The sequence below is a fragment of the Gigantopelta aegis genome, chromosome 6 (assembly GCF_016097555.1).
Source record: "Gigantopelta aegis isolate Gae_Host chromosome 6, Gae_host_genome, whole genome shotgun sequence".
NCBI lineage: Eukaryota > Metazoa > Mollusca > Gastropoda > Neomphalida > Peltospiridae > Gigantopelta > Gigantopelta aegis.
Window position 1 is genome coordinate 68,019,215 of NC_054704.1, and position 22,932 is coordinate 68,042,146.

At 38.2% G+C, this 22,932-nt stretch overlaps 1 protein-coding gene across 1 annotated transcript in view; it reads right to left on the reverse strand.

Annotated features, from left to right (window-relative positions):
• Positions 1-14,753: 14,753 nt before the first annotated feature.
• LOC121375951 (cyclic nucleotide-gated cation channel alpha-3-like) overlaps positions 14,754-22,932 on the reverse strand; it is a 112,761-nt gene continuing 104,582 nt past the window's right edge. Inside the window, exons 4-5 of the mRNA XM_041503693.1 lie at positions 18,920-19,131; positions 14,754-16,231 (exon numbers count right to left, since the gene is read on the reverse strand). Coding sequence (XP_041359627.1) covers positions 14,829-16,231; positions 18,920-19,131 — 1,615 coding nt within the window. The 3' untranslated portion in view covers positions 14,754-14,828. The remainder of the gene's footprint in view (positions 16,232-18,919; positions 19,132-22,932) is intronic.

Here is a 22,932-nt window from a genome sequence, read left to right on the forward strand (position 1 = left end):
GCGTTGTCCGTCATAACTTTTTCTTGTCCGGACCATATATGCATACAGATGCATACAGGACCATCAAACCTCACATGTAGGAACAACTTGTGATGACTCGGGAGTTGCATACTATTACTAGGTCACTGTGACCTACTTTTCACTGTCTACTCTACATAACAGTAAATCCTTGTGTAGACCATATCTTGCATTCGGATGCATACAGGACCATGAAACCTCACATGTAGGAACAACTTGTTAAACTACTACAAGTACCAGTGAACGTTATTTGTACAGGTTTATATTACTAAGATTGTGCACCTATTGGGCTGTTGCTCATTTCAACCAGTAAACAACTGGAATATACAGGGCTCGAACTTAAAAATTTGTCGCCCACAGCATTTTTTTTTTTTTTTTTTTTTTTTTTAATTATCTTGCCGTTGGTGAAATGGTCCACCGACGGCAACTGTCTACAGCAATGTTTAAAAAGTAACCTTTGCAGCAAATAAATGTGACAAAGGTTATTTTGTTGAATGTAGACCTATTTCAAACGTACAAATGTTAAATGTTGGCTGATAATGTATATCAGATCTATTCATTTTGCCAAAAGCAGTACATTATCCTTTGTGGGATGTTGCATATAAAAGATTCCTTGCTACTACTGGAAAATATAGCAAGTTTTCTCTCTAAGACTGAATATTTCCAAATGTTTGACATCCAATAGCTGATAATTAATAAATCGATGAGTTTTAGTTTTAAACAAAAACTTTAAAAAGAAATATTGAGGGAGATAAATTTTATTGAAAAGATATTCTGTTGTGAATTTAAACTGGATGTATTGTCAATTTGATATTTGTGGTACCATCCTTCCAGTGTGAAGTATGGAATATGTTCAGTTTTTACTTATCTAAACTTGTACTATGCATCTACTGCGACACATTTGTGTTTTAACCATTGTATTTTTATACTGCCTCAACTGGTATATCTTGCCGTTGATAAGATTCTAGGTTTTTAATAGCTAATATAAAACCAGCCAGTATTCATATAGCTATGTTGATTTTGTTACACTATAAATTAAGTTTTATGTATAAAAGTTATAAGCAGGCCTGTTGGAATCCGGCTCCGAGTGGCATACATATGCTTCCGTATTATATACATTTGTATACGTCACAAAAATAACCTTTTAAACTGCTGAAAATTGTGTTAAACATTGCTATTTTCTGCAAATTTGTGAAAGGGGGGAATGCATTTGAAGCGATCTAAAGATGAAAATTTGTGTTAAATACTGTACAATTCGTAAATACCATGATGTAAAATATAGAGTTTTATTTCCTAGTTTCTAATATAGTGTAGTGAGACCACTTTGGGTGAGCATAAGCATTCGGTTCTAAAGTATATCAAGATTTATAAGCAGAAAGTTGTTATCAAAATAATTGCCTTTTTTATTAGTATTTCTTCGTTTCAAATGGGGGTGGGAAGTAGCCCAGTGGCAAAGCGTTCGCTTGATGCGCGGTCGGTCTGGGATCAATCCCCGTCGGTGGGCCCATTGGTCTATTTCTCACTCCACCCATTGCCAACGACTGGTATATTATCTGTGGGATGGTACATATAAAAGATCCCTTGCTGCTAATCGAAAAGAGTAGCCCATCAAGTGGCAAAAGCTCAATATGTGTGTGGTCCTTAACCATGTCTGACGCAATATAACCGTAAATAAAATGTGTTGAGTGCGTCGTTAAATAAAACATTTCTATTCTATTTGGTTGCTTTCTATCTTGTAAACTTGTAAGACTTTAGTATATACTACACACACATTGAATATTTTTCATTAAGTTACGAAAATTGCTGAAAACGTTACCATATAAACGTCTATCCCTTGACGTCAACAATGCTTTGGCGTTTTAATACGATAATTGATGTCATAGCGATACTACGTACGGTACACTCTTCTGGATATATTTGACTTCAAAAACGTGCGTACAGAATTAGTGTTAACATTTATAAGCATATTTATTTTAAATGTATAAATGTAAAATGTGAATGGATCTAACGCTACCTAATGACGACTGTTTCAAATGTATAAATGTAAAATGTGAATGGATCTAACGCTACGTAATGACGACTGCTGACTACTGTTCTGTTGAGTGGATATATTATATACGAACAGAGAAAGAAAAAAAAGAAATGTTTTATTTAACGACGCACTCAACACATTTTATTTACGGATATATGGCGTCAAACGTGGTTAAGGACCACACAGATAATGAAAGAGGAAACCCCTTGTCGCCACTTCATGGGCTACTCTTTTTCTATTAGCAGCAAAGGATCTTTTATATGTACCATCCCACAGACAGGGTAGTACATACCACGGCCTTTGATATACCAGTCGTGGTGCACTGGCACCGGCCTCGGTGGCGTCGTGGCAGGCCATCGGTCTACAGGCTGGTAGGTACTGGGTTCGGATCCCAGTCGAGGCATGGGATTTTTAATCCAAATACCGACTCCAAACCCTGAGTGAGTGCTCCGCAAGGCTCAATGGGTAGGTGTAAACCACTTGCACCGACCAGTGATCCATAACTGGTTCAACAAAGGCCATGGTTTGTGCTATCCTGCCTGTGGGAAGCGCAAATAAAAGATCCCTTGCTGCCTGTCGTAAAGAAGAGTAGCCTATGTGGCGACAGCGGGTTTCCTCTAAAAACAGTGTCAGAATGACCATATGTTTGACGTCCAATAGCCGATGATAAGATTAAAAATCAATGTGCTCTAGTGGCGTCGTTAAATAAAACAAACTTTACTTTTACTTTGGTGCACTGGCTAGAACGAGAAAATATACGAATAGAGAGGTAAGTGTTTGTTTGTTTATCAGTCGGAGTTGGGGTTGCGTGGGCATTGGCAGAGCCAGAATGTTATATTGGGGGACCACACAAGAAATTTATATAATCATTAATACATTCAGATGTTCCTCTACTCTGGTCAGGTCAGGTCATAGGGTTTTACGTGCACATTCAGAACAAGCTGTCGTCCATGACAGGAAAGTTGGGGGGGGGGGGGGGGGCAAGGAGGGACCGCCTGCGCTGGGAGCACCAGCAGCCCTATTGAATCGGTAGCAGGCGGGAGGGGTGGTGGTGGTGCTATGGAATATGAATGGAGCTATTAATGCCAAAGAGAAAAGGTGCTCATTTTTGTTGAGGAAATTTGGCGCAATTTTGAACGTTCGGTCGAAAGGTAAATGTGCGAGCTAGTATAGGTTTTGAATCGAGAATAGCTCGTTTCCTCTACTCTGCCTAGGATTTCATTTTATTTCAACTTATTTTCGTGCTTATATCCTGGGCACACACCTCATCTATCTGGGCTGTCTGTCCAGGACAGTGGGTTAGTTGTTAGTTGGTCCTGCCCAGGAATAACGTAAATTAGATTGAAAACGACCACGATTCTTCACACTGATATCTCACTTGTCTAGGAATACAGTAAATAACATTTAAAAACAAAACGATCCCATTCTGGGAGCCTGTGCCCCGTATTAGAATAAGATATGTTTTCTGACGTTTAATACTCCCCATACCTTTTTTTAACGAATCGTACTCACCGGCGTGTTAAAACACCTTTACTTATCAATGACTTTCTTACATACCTAATCAGGCTATTTCTCGTTCCAGCCAGTGCACCGCGACTGGTATACCAATGACCGTGGTATGTGCTATCTTGACTGTGGGATGGTGCATTTAAAATATCCCTTACTACTAATGGAAAAATATAGCGGGTTTCCTTTTTGAGACTATACGTCAAAACTGTCAAATGTTTGACATCCAATAGCCGATGATTAATAAATCAATGTGCTCTAGTGGTGTCGTTAAACAAAACACACTTTTTTACCACGTCTGGTATCATAGGTCCATCTTCATAGATGTAGAAAGATGGCAGGAACTGGGGAGGGGGGCATTTATATATTAATCTGATTTTCAATTTGTTGAACCAATGCATTATCTTCAGATGGGGCAGGACATAGCCAAGTGGTAAAGCGCTCGCCTGATGCGCGTTCAGTCTGGGATCGATCCCCGTCGGTGGGCCCATTGGGCTATTTTTCATTCCAGCCAGTGCACCACGACTGGTGTATTAAAAGCCGTGGTATGTGCTATCCTGTCTATGGGATGGTGCATATAAAAGATCCCTTGCTACTAATAGGAAAACGTAGTGGATTTCCTTTCTAAGACTATTTGTCAAAATTACGAAATGTTTGACATCCAATAGCCAATGATGAATAAATCAATTTGCTCTAATGGTGTCGTTAAACAAAACAAACTTTAACTTTTATCTTCAGATGTGTGTGTGTGTGTGTGTGTGTGGGGGGGGGGGGGGATTCCCCACAATACCCATCCTCGATTTCGTCTTTTATGATCTTCCATAGCAATGTCTGCCTATAGTTTCCGGTTATGAATATTCAATTTGCTTCTATGAAATACCATAAACAACAATTTATATATATATAAACAAATTAACAATTTTTGTTTTTCGTGTTGATTTTATTTACAAAGTATCATTTACAATAACATGAATAAAAGATGCATGATATTGAAAAATAACAGTTAAAATATATTGGAATATGTTGGTGAAATCTCGTATGCTTTATTTCTCATAAGGCTATGACAAACAAGCTTAGTAAGTAGTGTAGCTAATGACATCGATTCCACAAGTACACTTCCTGGCGCAGATCTGTTAAAGAGACGGTCCCGAGTTTTCTGCCATTACAACATATTTCCGAATAACAGAGTTTTTTAACCACTAAAATTTAAATAAATTAATTACCTTTTGTTGTTTAAATATCAGTATCTCTATATGCAATGTGTTTTGACCTTCCTAATATATGTAGTAGCCCAAATTTGATTTTTACCTACCAATAATTTCTTGCGTACAAAAAAACAAAAGAAAAAAAAAAGAAGAAGAAGAAAAAAGAGAGTATAAATTAGGAAATAAAATGAAATTTGAGTTACTATAAACATTAAGACAGTCAAAACACATTGTATATATTATAAACACCGATATTCTAAACAAGAAAATGTTAAATTAATATGTAAATTTAAGGGTGATTTTTAAAAATTATTGTTAGACAGAAACAGCAATAGTAGCAAACTCTGGGACAGTATCCTTAGTATTACACATTAAAATATATTGCATGTGTATATACATATAATGTTATATTTATATAAACAATAACTAATAAAAAATATATGAAACGTCTACCTTTTGGCTTTTGTACATATAGCTTTTGGCCACCTGTGTCTTAATTTCTAGAATCTTTCAACAATTACGTAATACTAAATATATTAGGCCTAAGTGTGTGAGGAGGTGTTATGGAATGTGTTACAAAAAACACAATGGGCTTGGGGGGGGGGGGGGGGGGGGGGGATGAGCAGACATACCGGGCTGGGGGGGGGGGGGGGATTTACAAAACCTGTTTTGCCCTTACACACGTTTAACTGCATACATTTACTTTGCTTAAACACCTGCGTTTAAGACAAAAGGGCTTCGTAAATCAGGCCCCAGTTGTTTATTTAAATCTCTCCTGATTTATAAAACATACATCACTACAAAATATGAAAAAATAGCACTAAGCCACTCAATATGGATTTATCTATGGGAATTGGGAGGCTGTTTGTGTACTATATGCGTTTTCATAAGACAAAAACCGGTTGATATCTGCCAACAAGATTGCTTCCGGAGACTGACATTTTACAAGAAGATTCTTCTGCCAGTACCGATATGTTCAACCTTGCAGCTTCGTTGACGACCTCGGTGGATCCATTCAACTGATTGGTTTTTTTTCCCGTTCCAACCAATGCACCACTACAGACCAAAAGCCGTGGCATGTGCTTTCCTATCTGTGGGAAAGTGCATACAAAAGATCCCTTGCTGCATTAGGAACAATGTAATGTAACAGGTTTCCTCTGATGGCTAGGAGTCAGAATGACCAAATGTTTGACATCCAGTAACCAATGATTTATTAATCAATGTGCTCTAGTGCTATTTTTTTCTTTTATATTTTCGATGATGACTTTACCCCGTCTCTCACCCCCCCACGCCCCGCTCAGGAATAAAAGGCCCGTGTAGCTAATTGCCCAGAAAATGTCCCTCGTCTCTGAAGCAGTGCCTAATAATACACTCGTCAGTACCATCCACAAAGTAGTGCTTGGCAAAGAAGTGGAAGTTTCGGAAGAACACTACAAGAGAGAACTAGCTGTCACTTGCGGATCTTCCCAAGCCTGGGGAACCGAACCGATGGCGCGATCTCGCTCGAATAACACCCTCATTCAACACTAGACCTAGAATATCGTAAGAGGCACCACGACTGGTATATCAAAGGCCAAGGTATGTGCTGTCCTGTCTTTTGGAAAGTGCAAAGATCCTTAACTGCTACTAATGGAAAAAATTTAGCGGGTTTCCTCTAAGACAACGAGTTAAAAATTACAAAATATTTGATATCCAATAGCCGATGATTAATAAATCAATGTACTCGATTTTCCCAAAAGGGACTTCCCTTGTCAAATTTATGGGTCGACGGGGCGAAGTTTACCAGCAGGAACTTCTGCAAGTAGAGATTGATAGCATGATCAGCCACTGGCTGATGAGTCAAGACAATCCACCCTGGTAACAAATTAAACTATACCGCCTTCATTTAGATAGTTTGTTTTTGTTTAACGACACAGCTAGATCATATTGATTTAGTAATCATCGACTATTGGATGTCAAACATTTGGTAATTTTGACATACAGTCTTAGAGAGGAAAGCCGCTATATTGTTTTATTATTAGCAAAGGATCATTTATATGCACCATCCCATCGACATGATAGCACATACCACAACCTTTGTTACACCTACATCTAGAGTGCCAGCAACTCTAGATATGTGGTGCAGATTTTTTTTCCCAATGACATGATCAGATCATCGTAACCTGTAACATCAGTGTCATACCCTCCTGGAACCTTTTTTTTGGGACTTAGACATTTTAGTCATCTTTACAAAACGTATGTCTGATAGTACCATGCACTTCAGTTGGGAAAACATGGGTGAACTGCTGAATTCACCCAAAAAACGTTTGGCTGAGCAATGATGTCTTTTATTTGGCCCCTTAACTTTGGCTCACTGACAAACTATTAAACATTTCTCTTCCAATACATCTTTGTAAATTTCTTGCAACACTAGTACGAACTAAAAAAACTAGTAATGATGGCAAATCTACATCTTGGGGTGTGGGTAAGGGAGTTATATAATTTTACATGGGGTTAGTCCTAGTGGTTTCAAACGTTATAACAGAGGGAGGGGGTTATAACAGCCTTATTTTGCGTTACGTAATTGTTGAACAAGCCACTTCGAGTCGTAGCTAAAAACAAAAATCACCTAGACTAAGTGTGTGGAGACATTTATTCAATAATCTATGTAATATCAGTGAATCCATGTTGACGTTCGTTAACAGTAGATCGAGCATTGCTTCACTGATATAAGGTGCAAATTCCATTTGTTACTAATCCTTAAACGTATAAGTAATCTGTAACGCGTAATTCGTAAAAATAATTTTCTATGCAAATAGGTGGTCTAGATTCCATTTATGCGTACGTGTGTGCGGGACAGCATACACAGAAGATTCCACAATTTGTTTTATTTACAGTTTCCCTTCTACTTAAAACCTTCACCCCAATGAGTTCAAATAAAATGCTATATAATTATATACTCTTTTCACCTTAAAAGGATCGAACCACCTCGGTAGATCCATTCAGCTGGTTGTTTTTTCTCGTTCCAACCAGTGCACCATAACTGGTCAAAGGTCGTGGTATGTGCTGTCCTGTCTGTGGGAAAGTGCTGCATTAGGAAAAAATGTAGCTGGTTTCCTCTGCTGACTACATCAGAATTACCAAATGTTTGACATCCAATAGCCGATGAATAATTAATCAATGTGCTCTAGTGGTGTTGTTAAAGAAAACAAACTTTAACTTTATTTCTTCTAGGTAGGATCGGGTTCTCGCAAACACTTTTTTATAGGGAGATGGGGGCTTATTAACGTTATCATCTACCAATGTTAGTTGTTGGTTTTTTTGTGGTTTTTTTTCTTCAAATATGCAACATTTCTTCCTAGTCATCGTCACTTAATAAATATAAATTATACAAAGTCTGCACATCTTTAGCTATTAAAGCACGGTTCTTCGTCCAAAATAACTTGATTGGCGAAAGTGTTTACTCTTACGTAGAGGTCGTATTACGGATAACGTATACGCCGCATTACGGATAACGTATACGCATATGGAAATAGGAACAAATGGCTTTTGCGCCTAAGAAACTATTGTATTTGTATAACACAGTAGAAGTCTGCTTTCATAGTATGTTTAATTTACAAAATAATGATGGACACATGCCTTAAACCCCTACCCACCCCACCACCATCCACGTTTACAACGCTGTCTAAATATAGCCAACATATTCTCAGGATATACCTGTTTATTTCAGAGGAGGATCCTGTGTGTGTGTGTGGGGGGGGGGGGGGGGAGAGGCACCAAGGCACCCGTCCCCACTAAACATATTCAAGTACACCTTTTTGGGGGGCTTAAAAACAAAAATGCATCGCCCTTTTCGCGAGTTGGACCATGTGCCCCTTTCCCAAAGCCCCACCCCCAAAAACAAATCGTGGATCCGCCCCTGGTATTTTGGTGCTTTTTATACATTGTTATAGTAATAATATTTTTCGACACTAGCCATTTTTGCTATTTATACATATCATTACAATAACATCACATTTAAATACTTGATGAGCTAGTTCTAACTTGTATCACAGGCAATATTTGACACTTAATTTAAAATATTAAAAACTGTCACCAATATGAAGTTGATTGCACTGCAAGTTGATGGTTTAAAAAAAAAAAAAAACCCATTTATATTATTATTGCACAACTATTACTGTTATGGCTAAATATTGTTAATATTTTGAAAACAATTTCAAAAACATTACAATAAGACAACCAAAACATATGATGAAAGACGTAAAGAAAAGAAGAAGAAAAATAAAAGAAATATAAAATCATTGTTTTAAAAAATCATGAAAAGTACTCATGAAAAATATCAATAGTCGTGTTTATATTTATGGTACTTTTCAAAATACATTGTACCTACCTTTAAAGTTTCTTAAATTATATATATATATTATTAAACATGTACCAATTTGCATTTTATTTACCCTATATAGTAGTATGACTTTGAAGAGCGGCGTTGTCTAATGCTATAAATGCATTTAGTCATAATATTAATAACCTGAGATGGTATACTCTAGACCTATGCAATAATGTAATTAAAAAAATAAACCAGAAACGTAATCGTTCATGTAAAGCGCCCAACGTACTATTTACAGTATTCGTAATCTGTTATAACTAGCACATGACAAATGACATTTCGTAAACGTGTTTGCGGTAGACCATTGAGTATGTACATCAAATTTGCATATTTCTACGTTTAGTTTGTATAACAATAGGAAGTAAATGTTTATCACAAATCTAAACCCAAAATAGAACCGACTAGACAAATTGTAACACAATTTCTGAAACAAACTTGCATGACGTACACTGAAAAGAAAAGCACAAGAAGCACAGTGAAAATACACCAGCACTTGACATATGTTACGCCCAAGATGTTTATATCACGTGAAGAACTAGTGTATTATGTTATAAAACATTAAAAAAAATAAAATTCACGTTACATTGCAGTAACATGTTGCATTGTCATTATTAACGTCTAATTAGACGCGTGTTCATGGGGTGAGTTTCGTGGGTCGAACACCTCCCCCCCTCCCCCCGCTCAAGCAAATGGTCTTGTTTTGTTTTCAATACATTTTACGGGAGATCTCGACCCCCCCCCCCTAAACCTTTCTCGCCAGTCTAGACCCTCGCTTGCTAAAATTCCTGCACACACGCCTGCTAATAATATGTGCGTATTTGATATACGTATTTGATATACGTATTTGATATACGTATTTGAATTACGTATTTGATATACGTATTTGCTAAACATATACTAATGTATGAGCTAGCATGTTATATGTATGCACTTATTTTGTCCTGTCGATCATTACAATTGGTAACTACCACAATGTTTATAACATTCTATAAATGGAATCTGTCAGAAGGTACAACTAGTGTTCATTGAGATCTTATCGGCATTTACCGGCCTCGGTGGCGTCGTGGCAGGTCATCGGTCTACAGGCTGGTAGGTGCTGGGTTCGGATCCCAGTCGAGGCATGGGATTTTTAATCCAGATACCGACTCCAAACCCTGAGTGAGTGCTCCGTAAGGCTCAATGGGTAGGTGTAAACCACTTGCACCGACCAGTGATCCATAACTGGTTCAACAAAGGCCATGGTTTGTGCTATCCTGCCTGTGGGAAGCGCAACTAAAAGATCCCTTGCTGCTAATCGGAAGAGTAGCCCATGTAGTGGCGATAGCGGGTTTCCTATCAAAATCTGTGTGGTCCTTAACCATATGTCTGACGCCATATAACCGTAAATAAATGTGTTGAGTGCGTCGTTAAATAAAACATTTCTTTCTTTATCGGCATTTTGGCAGCATACACCACTAACTATATATAAATGATAATTTTGGCAACGTCCATCGTTTCCAAACATTTTCATAATAGCAGCTATACTCTGGAAAGTGTAAAAATAAATGAAAAATAATTCATTAGCGAAGATGCTATGGAAGCATAACAGTATCAGATGACATTTACTTGCGAAAACGACACACATGCCCTTGTCAAACATGTCAGAATTTATGTAATAAATAAATAAATAAATAAATAAATATATTAATATTTTCCTTGGATTTTGATAGTCAGTAATGTAGTATACGCATGAACACCAAACGTGCGACATTACTCGATGCTTATGGAGGGTCTATGCTTAACTAATTTGGCTGAATCAAAACGATGGAATCTAACAACTTTAATTTCACGTTCCGCTATACTGATGGTTCTATAGGATGACAAAAACCTGGGAACCACTGATATACCTAAAACAAAATAAATGAAACTACAGTTTTTAATGTACAAAATCAGATTCAAATCGACACTGGACTCCAAACTAAGCTATGACAAATGGGATGATGAGTTTTCCAATAGCCAATTTTCCCTTTATGTCCAGCAATATGGTTTTTATTTCGGTTTTTTGTTTTGTTTTTGTTCAAGCTTTCAATGTTACTGATTATGAATACACACTGTTATGCTTACATACCTCAAGATTTGAAACATTTTAGCATACTACGCTAAATCATTCTAACAGGTATGATGGTCATCGAGGTTGTGTTTTTTGACATTCAAAACTCCTGAAAACGTTTTAAAAGTCTTATGATAGACATTAAACAGTTATTTTCAAGCTGAACGCATCCCTAAGAGGACGTGTGATTTAAATATATTTTCATCGCTTTGGGGAACACAACAGACTTGACAACTACAGACTCATGTGTTTCGCCGAGGCAGAATGTTACAACCTTTAACGATCACCTGTTTTCACAGTGATCAAAATACCCCTTGAATTCTGTCTTGTGTAGCAATACAACTTTGTCATTTAGATGTGTCAAACGGGTCTTACGAGTGACAATCCTCCAGACCAAGTATCATCGTGCTGAAGAGTAAATAAAACATCCCTTGGACTGTCTTGTGCAGATATACTACTTACTAGCTTTAATATGCTAACTGTTTTGTCGTTTATAGCAAGCACTTGATATTGTTGGTTGAGCCCAACTGCACACCACACGTTCTATAGAGGCACTTCACAATAATCAGACACATAAGTTATACTAGTGCTATTTAGTAAAAAAGACACCCATTCATTCATGAACAAATAATATACGACACATTGATATATCTATGTAAAACAGAAACAAAAGAAACGGACAATTAATATGATGTGAAGATATCAGTAACTGAGAGTCACTTTGTCATTATTAAACAGAAAAATCTTGACGATGTCACTGCATTAAAAAGAAAAAAACCCAAAACGATGGCACTGCATTAAAAGGAAAAAAACAAGTTAGATTGTCTCAGACAGTCGTTAATTTTGTCGTCTGCAAGCTTGGGCGTTGTAAAAAACCCAACTTGCATTGGCATAGAAATGAGTACACTTTTTTTTCTCTCTCTCACCAAATTTGGCACACAAAAATGGTAGTTTTTACAGGAATGTTCAAGGCGGAATTATGCTTGTAGGGTGCAGGAAATTACTTTTCAGTAAATGTAATTTCTAAAATGTGGCCGATAGGAAGGACGCATCCGGAATTCTAAAAGAGTGCCAGACGCCATGCACGCCATCATACAGCGAAGAGTACTCTAGGCCTTTTCAGTGCAAATATTTTCAAATTCGGGTTAGAGCATTTCTGGTTCAGTGAATGAAAATTAAACTGTTCAAGTAAATACTGACAAACTAGGGTTATAACATTAATATTAAAAAAAAAATAATAATAATAAAAAAAAAAAAAATAATAATAATAATAAAAAATCTATTGCAGAGTATGGATCTGTTATACTTTTAATAGTTAAGGCCTCATATTTTTATACAGACGATTTAAAAAAAATATACGATAAAGATTTTTACGTGAAATTGCACAATTTAACCATAGTGCTGTTTGTGGACTGTGATATTCACATTTGATGGTAATTATTGTGTATACCAGTGTTCATATCTTGCCAAATTAATACACCTGTTAAACGTGTATTTTGTATGATTTTTACGATTCCAAAAACATCGATATACTTCCTCTTGATCGATACACTTTCTTCAGATCGACAGTAATATGTTCTTTCATAAGTTAGCATACCGCTGACATGACTGAAACACTAGGAATAATAGTTGAAGACAAACATACGATTATTTTACACGTATAGAAGCAGCCGTCATGCCATGGCGAAGAACTGTAATTTCCTGTTTCGTTGCAATCGATTCATACTGTAAAACATGTACTTAACTTTCTGTTTGATCATTACAAAATACAGATTAAAAAAACAACAAAAAAGAAAGAAAAAGAAAACGAAAAAAGGCCAAGCCCGTTTAACGAAATTTTTGTTCTTTCTCAATATGTATGCAGTGAGAACACCGCCCAGTAACAGAGTACCGTTAAAGATTTTGGCGATCTGGCGTACATTAACTGCCAAACTAGTACTAAACTCAAATAAATATTTTACACAGTAAGTAAATATATAATAAGAGACACTCTGACTACAGGTTTATTAATTGTTTGTATATGTAGAACTATTATTCTGTCGTAATTAGGCGAGACTTTAATAAACTGTCTTTCTGTCTGTTCTATATTTGTCAGAAGCCATCTGTTCTCCACTTTATTTTTTTATGTTCAGCGGGTTTTTAAAACAAAATGAATCTTAACAAAGAATTCTAAATAAGATATTCAGGACACAGTATTTCACACGAACCGTTGTTCTGTTCGCGTGTCGGTTACGCAAATTTTAACTTCACAAGAACCGCCAATAGGTTACGTGGTGAACCACTACGTTTTAAAATTTACAATTGCAAACTGTTTCAATATATTTTGGAGACTGACTTCGCACACTTGAAGAATATTATATAATATATATTTTGGAGACTGACTCTGGACACTTGAAAAATATTATATAATTTGAAAATCAATTTATTAACATACATTTGGAATGTCAGTATATACTTGTGTTATGATTAGGGTACTCATCGGTCGCGCAAATGTAAATCACGTAACTGAACAATAGATTACCTAGGTAAAAATCACGCGAACCGACTTCCGGTTACCTAAGATTATGAAGTATTGTCCCCTTATACTAGATATGCGTACTATTATCATTTTTGATTGTTCTAATAATATATGGACTATATCCACAATGGTTAATGCACATCAAAATGTTTATGAAACTATTTAAGAAAGTTTACGATATATAATTTTTTTTTATTTTTACTTAAAAAAACACACACAAAGAGACTTCAAGTGCACATGAATAAAATGACATAGGTTTTGAAAGTCAAACATGGTATTTGTTCTTTTGCACGACGACGTACACACTAAAACGTTTCACAAAATAAGTTAATAGACCGTGAAAGTTTGTTTATAAAACCACTCTTTTATCAAACAATGCCAGCATGCATTAACATAACGACATATCAACACGATTTGGGTTTTTAAAAAGGTAATGTACAGCAATGTTTGAAAACAATATAATAATTACATATGACAGAATGGACTAGATATTATTAACACAGTTCTGTATGTATTATACTCCTCTACTGGAAACGCATATCATGAAATAAATCTAACAAAATTATAACAATGGTGACCAGCACCGGACGTTTGCACTATTATATGAAATGAACCAGCATTTCTCCGGAACGCAAATTAAAGGGTCATTCCTGTGTTTGCTACATTGTAAGATGTTTCCGACTAATAAAATATTTCTACGATGAAACTTACATATTAAATATATTTTCTTGTTTATCAGTGTCTGTATATTCAATGTGTTTCTGGTCGTCTAAATATTTGTAAGAAGCCCAAACTGGATTTTGTCTTCAAATAATTTCGTACGTTCGAAAAAAACTTATTTTAGGAAATAAAATGAAATTTAACCTAGTACACAAATATTAGAACGATCAGAAACACGTTTAATATACAGCCACTAATATTTTATGCAGAAAAATATATTTGATATGTAATTAGGCCTACAATCGTTAAAAAGTCTCTTGTTAGTCAATAAAATCTTAAAAATTGCAGCAAACTCGGGAATGTCCCTTTAAGGAAATCATTATGAAATAATGCATCTGTGTGTGTGTGTGTGTGTGTGTGTGTGTGTGTGTGTTCTATTGAGCCGCCGCCTGTTCCTCGGGGGATAAAGATGTCACAGAAATGGCGTCACCGTCGCGACCCAGAACCTTTTCGATTTTCGTGAGTCGCTGTTTGAGTTTCTGCTGAGTTGCATTGAAGTCTGCCAGGAGTCTGGCGAAGCGCGTCTGCAGCGTATCCATGCTATTGTCCAGACGGTCTACCTTCTGCTCCACCGTCTCCTGCTTCTCCTCCTCCCGTCGCATAGCAGCCTCGTCCAACAGGTTGTCCTTTTTCAGAATCTGCCGCCCACGCTCTATGAGCTTCCGCTTAGCGTCGGGGTATTCTGTCAAGGCATCCCACAGGTCGTCTTTGGACAAGCAGAACAAATCACTGTAGCCAATGCTCCGAACGTTAGCCGTGCGCCGGTTGCCCGTCTTGTTGCCAGCGATGTTGAGGATACTGACTTCACCGAAAACACTTCCCTCACTGAGAGTGGCGAATACCGTCTGCCCGTCGTCCCCCACGACGCTAAGTTTCCCGCGCTTAACGATGTACATCTCGCGTCCAATATCACCTTTGCGACAGATATAGTCGTTAGGACTAAACACCTGGAGCTTCAGTTTTAACACTATCTCCACTAACAAGCCCGGCTCGCAGTCCTGGAATATACTCACACGTTTTAAAGTATCCAAATGCACTTGTATAGCCATTTCAGCTTTGAGTTTGTCCGGCAAAGACGCCAGCACCCCCTCCTCGTTGAGGGACTGTTTGTTCGTCCAGAGATAGTCGAACCACTTGATGACTCTCGTTTCGAGTTCTTTGCTGACTTTGCGGAACACCATGTACTGCTTGACCCCGTCCATCTTTTGCTGAAACTCCGACCGGGCCGCGTTCATGTTAGTGATCATGCTGCCAACGTTTCCCACGATCGTAGCGAATATGAGAACTCCGATGAGAAAGTCGACGACGACGAACAAGTACTCCACATCCTTTTCGGGCTGGGGCGTTTCTCCGATGGTGGTCAAGGTCAATGTCGACCAGTAAAAACTGTACACGTATTTGCGACTCAGCGACTTGTATTCAGGAAGCGACACGTTGCCGTACACCCAGTTATCGGTTCCGAACCCGATTGCATTACTTATTGCGAAATATATACATGCATTCCAATGAATAATAATTAAGATGTACAACACAAGGTGAAGGATACGAAACATGTTCGTATAGCTAGTCCTCGATTCCGTGCGGTCAAAGAATTCCAACAAGCGCTTGGCTCGTAACAAACGATTAAAACGAACTTGGGGTTTATTTATTCCGGTGACGAAGTACAGAAGGTCCGTAGGTAAGACACTTGCGGTATCTAAGTAGAAGGTTTTCTTCTTCGTATAGTTTTTGCGCAGTTTCTGAGGATCTGTAACCATCAAACCTTGCTCCAGATAGCCTAGATTAAAAAATCAAAACAAATAAAGTGCTTTAAAAGTAAAGTTTGTTTTATTTAACGACGCCGCTAGAGCACATTGATTTTTTATCTTATCATCGGCTATTGGACGTCAAACATATGGTCATTCTGACACTGTTTTTAGAGGAAACCCGCTGTCGCCACATAGGCTACTCTTTTTACGACAGGCAGCAAGGGATATTTTATTTGCGCTTCCCACAGGCAGGATAGCACAAACCATGGCCTTTGTTGAACCAGTTATGGATCACTGGTCGGTGCAAGTGGTTTACACCTACCCATTGAGCCTTGCGGAGCACTCACTCAAGGTTTGGAGTCGGTATCTCGATTAAAAATCCCATGCCTCGACTGGGATCCAAACCCAGTACCTACCAGCCTGTAGACCGATGGCCTGCCACGACGCCACCGAGGCCGGTCTATAAAGTGCTTTAAGTAAATGTATAAATACATGTATATAAATGATTAAATGCATCAGGCCTGGTGCTTATAAAACCTTTAGAGTCTAAACTCGAAACTCTAACAGAGTCTGAGGCACTAATGCCATGACAACGCCATACAAATTGTATGCATATGACGTCATTAGAGATTGAGTCTGGACTCTAAAAGTTTTATAAGCACGGGCCCTGTAAAGTTTTTTTTTTTTTTTTACAAATGTTTGGATGCACGAGCGCTTGGGGTCGCTTGCTATAGGATGGCTTTTGCGCCTAGGGGCTCCTTTTCAACTTTACTACTGGTTTCCGAATCGCGCCGCTCATATGTGTATATACTGTTACTGAAACCTATAGAATCGATTTGTTTTAACGAGTCTTCTTACCGTATTCCGCACCTACGCCCGTCCGAAAAGCCGAGCACATAGGAAACGACTCTAATTGCAAACACGCCCTAAATGCGGCACTGACACGTATCGTCATGTCATTAATTAAAGGGACATACCCTAGTTTTTAAACACTAAGGCTATTATGGCCGTTTTTGATAACTGAAATTTCCGTACATTCGAAATATTTTTGGTCATCCTGGTGTTTTAATATCACAAAATGCATTTGTCATATTTTTGAAAAAGCACATGCGTCTGTGAAGTAACAGTTATGGAGTCGAGTTTTAGTCTATTTTCAGAGGATAATTCACCATTTCAAAGTCACAGACTCATGTTTCACTCAGTTGAACTTTATCAAAATGTGTTACAGGTTTGTAGATTAACAAAACTTCGTGTTAACTTTCACGGGTTGAAACTAGGATCTGTCCCTTTAAGGTAGCAAATACTAGTACAATGTATCATGCAATAAGTTATGACATCATAATACATATTCAGGGAATAATGATTAGTATAATAAATAGTGACGTCACAATTATAGCATATTAAACGAAAATCCATTTCGTATCATATTTATGTCCCGAGTGAAATAATTTTCTATTGTCACAATATTTATTACCCATAATCGATGTTAATTTATATCACTGAATTCCTTTGATGACGTTCCGGTAGCATTGGCCAATCGCACGACGTCGAGGTGTTATATGAACCAAGATGTTTTTAACCATATGTGACTGGCCTCGGTCGTGTTGCAGTAGTAGTTAAGCCATTAGATGCCCTGGACTGATAGCCCACAAAGCTGATATGTGTGCCCAGGACAGCGTGCTTTAAACTTAATTGAATAGAAGCACAAAAATAAGTATAAATGCAAATAAAATGAACCATATGGGGGTTATAATAATGCCCATAATACTCGTTCTGAACTGTATGCCCATAATACCTGTTTTGTGAGTGATGACTACTATAACAAACTGTGACGTTACACTACCTATTCTGAACTGTATGCCCATACTAGCTGTTCTGAACTGTATGCCTATAATACCTGTTCTGAACTGTATGCCCATAATACCTGTTCTGAACTGTATGCCCATACTAACTGTTCTGAACCGTATGCCCATACTACCTGTTCTGAACCGTATGCCCATAATACGTGTTCTAAACTGTATGCCCATACTATCTGTTCTGAACTGTATGCCCATAATACCTGTTCTGAACTGTATGCCCATAATACCTGTTCTGAACTGTATGCCCATACTACGTGTTCTGAACTGTATGCCAATAATACCTGTTCTGAACTGTATGGCAGCCCATACCACCTTTTCTGAACTGTATGCCCATAATACCTGTTCTGAACTGTATGCCCATAATACTTGTTCTGAACTGTATGTCCATAATACTTCTTCTGAACTGAATGCCCATACCACCTGTTCTGAACTGTATGCCCATAGTACCTGTTCTGAACTATATGCCCATACTACCTGTTCTGAACTGTATGCCCATAATAACTGTTCTGAACTGTATGCCCATAATACCTGTCCTGTGAGTGATGACTAGTATAACACATTGTGACGTTACACTACCTGTTCTGAACTGTATGTCCATACTACCTGTTCTGGAGCCTAATTCACTAAACCCTCGTAACTTTGCGATCTCGCAATGCAATGCTAAAAGACTTGCGAAGAGGCTGCTTTGTTGTGTAACAGAGCCTAATAATCCTTTGTGAATTAGGCCCCTGAACTGTATGCCCATAATACCTGTTCTGAACTGTATGCCCATAATACCTGTTCTGAACTGTATGCCCATACTGCCTGTTCTGAACTGTATGACCATACTGCCTGTTCTGAACTGTATGCCCATAATACCTGTTCTGAACTGTATGCCCATGTCGAGCAGGTAGACGAAGTCGCTGAGGTAGTCGAGAGTCAGCCAGAGCGGCACGTAGCGATACTGCAGCTCCTCGAACACGGATCGCACGACGATGAACACGAGGTTGTACATGACGGCCAGCGAGATGAGGACCAGCCACCTGTAGTAGAAGTTGTCAGACGGATCCACGTAGAAGTGCTTCCAGTACCTGCGAGAAAAAACACACAGTTAGGATAATGGTAAACACGAGGTCACAAGGCTAACGCTAAACGGGAAGGAAGGAAATATTTTATTTAACGACGCACTCAACACATTTTATTTACGGTTATATGGCGTCGGAAATATGGTTAAGAGAGGAAACTCGTTGTCGCCACTTCATGGGCTACTCCTTTTGATTAGCAGCAAGGGATCTCTTATATGCACCATCCCACAGCCATGATAGTACATACCACGGCCTTTGTTACACCAGTTGTGGAGCACTGGCTGGAACGAGAAGTAGCCCAATGGGCCCACCGACGGGAATCGATCCTAGATCGATCGCGCACCAGGTGCGCGCTGTACCACTGAGCTACGTCCCGCCCCCTGCTAAACAGGAGGTCACAAGGCTAATGCTAAACGGATCACAGGGATAATATTAAATAGGAGGTCACAAGGCTAATGTTAAACAGAGGGTCACAAGGATAATGTTAAACAGGTCACAAGGCTAATGTTAAACAGGAGGTCACAGGGCTTATGTTAAACAGGTCACAAGGCTAATGTTAAACAGGAGGTCACAAGGCTAATGTTAAACAGAGGGTCACAAGGATAATGTTAAACAGGTCACAAGGCTAATGTTAAACAGGAGGTCACAGGGCTTATGTTAAATAGGTCACAAGGCTAATGTTAAATAGGAGGTCACAAGGATAATGTTAAACAGGTCATAAGGCTAATGTTAAACATGATGTCAGAAGGATAATGTTAAACGCGAGGTCACAAGGCTAATGCTAAACAGGTCACAATGATAATGTTAAACAGGTCATAAGGCTAATGTTAAACATGAGATCACAAGGCTAATGCTAAACAGGTCACAAAGATAATGTTAAACAGGTCACAAGGCTAATGTTAAACAGGAGGTCACAGGGTTTATCTTAAAAAGGTCACAAGGCTAATGTTAAATAGGAGGTCACAAGGCTAATGTTAAACAGGAGGTCACAAGGATAATGTTAAACAGGTCATAAGGCTAATGTTAAACATGAGGTCAGACGGATAATGTTAAACGCGAGGTCACAAGGCTAATGTTAAACATGAGGTCAGAAGGATAATGTTAAACGCGAGATCACAAGGCTAATGCTAAACAGGTCACAATGATAATGTTAAACAGGTCACAAGGCTAATGTTAAACATGAGGTCAGAAGGATCATGTTAACCAGGAGGTCACAAGGATAATGTTATACAGGAGGTCACAATGATAATGTTAAACAGGAGGCCACAGGGCTTATGTTAAACAGGTCACAAGGCTAATGCTAAATAGGAGGTCACAACGCTAATGTTAAACAGGTCATAAGGATAATGTTAAACAGGTCATAAGGCTAATGTTAAACATGAGGTCAGAAGGACAATGTTAAACGCGAGGTCACAAGGCTAATGCTAAACAAGTCACAATGATAATGTTAAACAGGTCATAAGGCTAATGTTAAACATGAGGTCAGAAGGATCATGTTAAACAGGAGGTCACAAGGATAATGTTAAACAGGAGGTCACAGAGCTTATGTTAAACAGGTCACAAGGCTAATGTTAAATAGGAGGTCATAAGGTTAATGTTAAACAGGAGGTCACAAGGATAATGTTAAACAGGTCATAAGGCTAATGTTAAACATGAGGTCAGAAGGATAATGTTAAACGCGAGGTCACAAGGCTAATGCTAAACAGGTCACAATGATAATGTTAAACAGGTCATAAGGCTAATGTTAAACATGAGGTCAGAAGGGTCATGTTAAACAGGATGTCACAAGGATAATGTTATACAGGAGGTCACAAGGATAATGTTAACACAAGGATAATATTAGAAGGAGGTCAGACGGTTAATCTATTAGAGCCTATTTATGATATCGCTCAGTGGTACCGTAGGGCGCTTGTTCGAGGTGTGGATATCTGTTCGATCGATCGTGCTCAATATTTGTTTTTTTCGTCCAAACCAATGCCCGACGACTGATACTTCAAAAGCCGTTGTGTGTACTGTCGTGTCTACGGAAACTTTCATACAAAGATATATCTTGCTGCTTTTCGGTTAGAGTAGTTCATAAGGCGAGTTTCCTTTCTGCCATTCGACCAAGAACCATGTTCGATTCGTAACAGATGGGCTACGTCCATGCGCTTAACGGTAAACCAAATGACCAGGATGAAAGAAAGAAAAAGAAAGAAATGTTTTATTTAACGACGCACTCATAACATATTATTTACGGTTATATGGCGTCAGACATATGGTTAAGGACCACACAGAGTTTGAGAGGAAACCCGCTGTCGCCACTACATGGGCTACTCTTTCCGATTAGCAGCAAGGGATCTTTTATTTGCGCTTCCCACAGGCAGGATAGCACAAACCATGACCTCTGTTGAACCAAGTATGGATCACTGGTCGGTGCAAGTGGTTTACACCTACCCATTGAGCCTTGCACAGCACTCACTCAGGGTTTGGAGTCGGTATCTGGATTAAAAATCCCATGCCTCGACTGGGATCCGAACCCAGTACCTACCAGCCTGTAGACCGATGGCCTAACCACGACGCCACCGAGGCCGGTTAACCAGGATGAAAACCAATCAAATAGTTCGCTCCCTGTCGCTGAACGTAGGGCTGTAGTTAAAATGGGCAGAAATGTGAAACAAATATTCGTTTCCTTTTCTTTCACTTCACTAGATCAGGTTTAAAAATTCGGGCAAAATGAGCTGTCCTGAAAACGTTTCACCATGTATTTCCATAATTCGACTCATAATATTAGGTGTAATCCATGTAAAAATAAATAGTGATTAGTTTGTAACCCCATATACTAGTAGCTGTTTGGTAATAATGTAAATGTGAATAACGTTATCCAGATTTGGATATTTTTGTTTAATTATAATAAAAATCTGAGTGCTCTCCTTTCCTCTTTACAAAAATGGGAAACCGTACGCCTATGTTGAAGCAGGTATACATTATGATTTTGACATATACACTGCTCAGTGTCATTGTATTAATTAATTGGTCAGCATAACGTTGTTCGGCTGATGTTATACCAAATTTTAATTAACAATAAAACTAAATATTACCAGCATATTTGATTTGACAGAATCTAACATTAACAGGATTTGCCTCCCTTAGATTAAAATTTTGAACTATTTCTTTCCGAACGTCTTGAATATTTATTTATATTTTCCTATCGTTTTCTACCATGCTGTTATTATTTATTTTAGTAATGACCATAATAAAGGGCTTCATTTGTTCTGTCTGTCTGTCTGTCTGTCGATCTATCTATCTATCTACGTATATCTCTGTCTGTTTAGTTACCTAACATCCTGTCACCTACCAACCCACTTATCCATCCATCCATTCATCCATCTAAGCTATCTTGTTGCGTAACATAAAAACACGTTCAACATCACGTCAAGTTTGTGCTTATTGCCCGAGTTTAGTGATGCATCAACGTTGTCCTGGTGACTGACTATATGGTACTGCAAGCATCTAGCGTCAGATTTAACATCGTCATTGTATTACATAGCCTGGCTTCACCATCTTTTATAAAAAGTTAGGGTTTTTTTAATTTGTTTATTGTAGTTTTTTTAAATGTAAAATTACACTTACAAATTTACTATTTGATAGAAAAATAAATCGATTTGCACCCCCCTCCCCTGCAGTCGGGGGACTTAAAAAGGAAATCTCAAACGGTTCAAAAAACGTTTGGAGAAGGAAGGAAGGCAATGCTTTATTTAACGACGCACTCAACACATTTTATTTACGGTTATATGGCGTCGGACATATGGTTAAGAACCACACAGA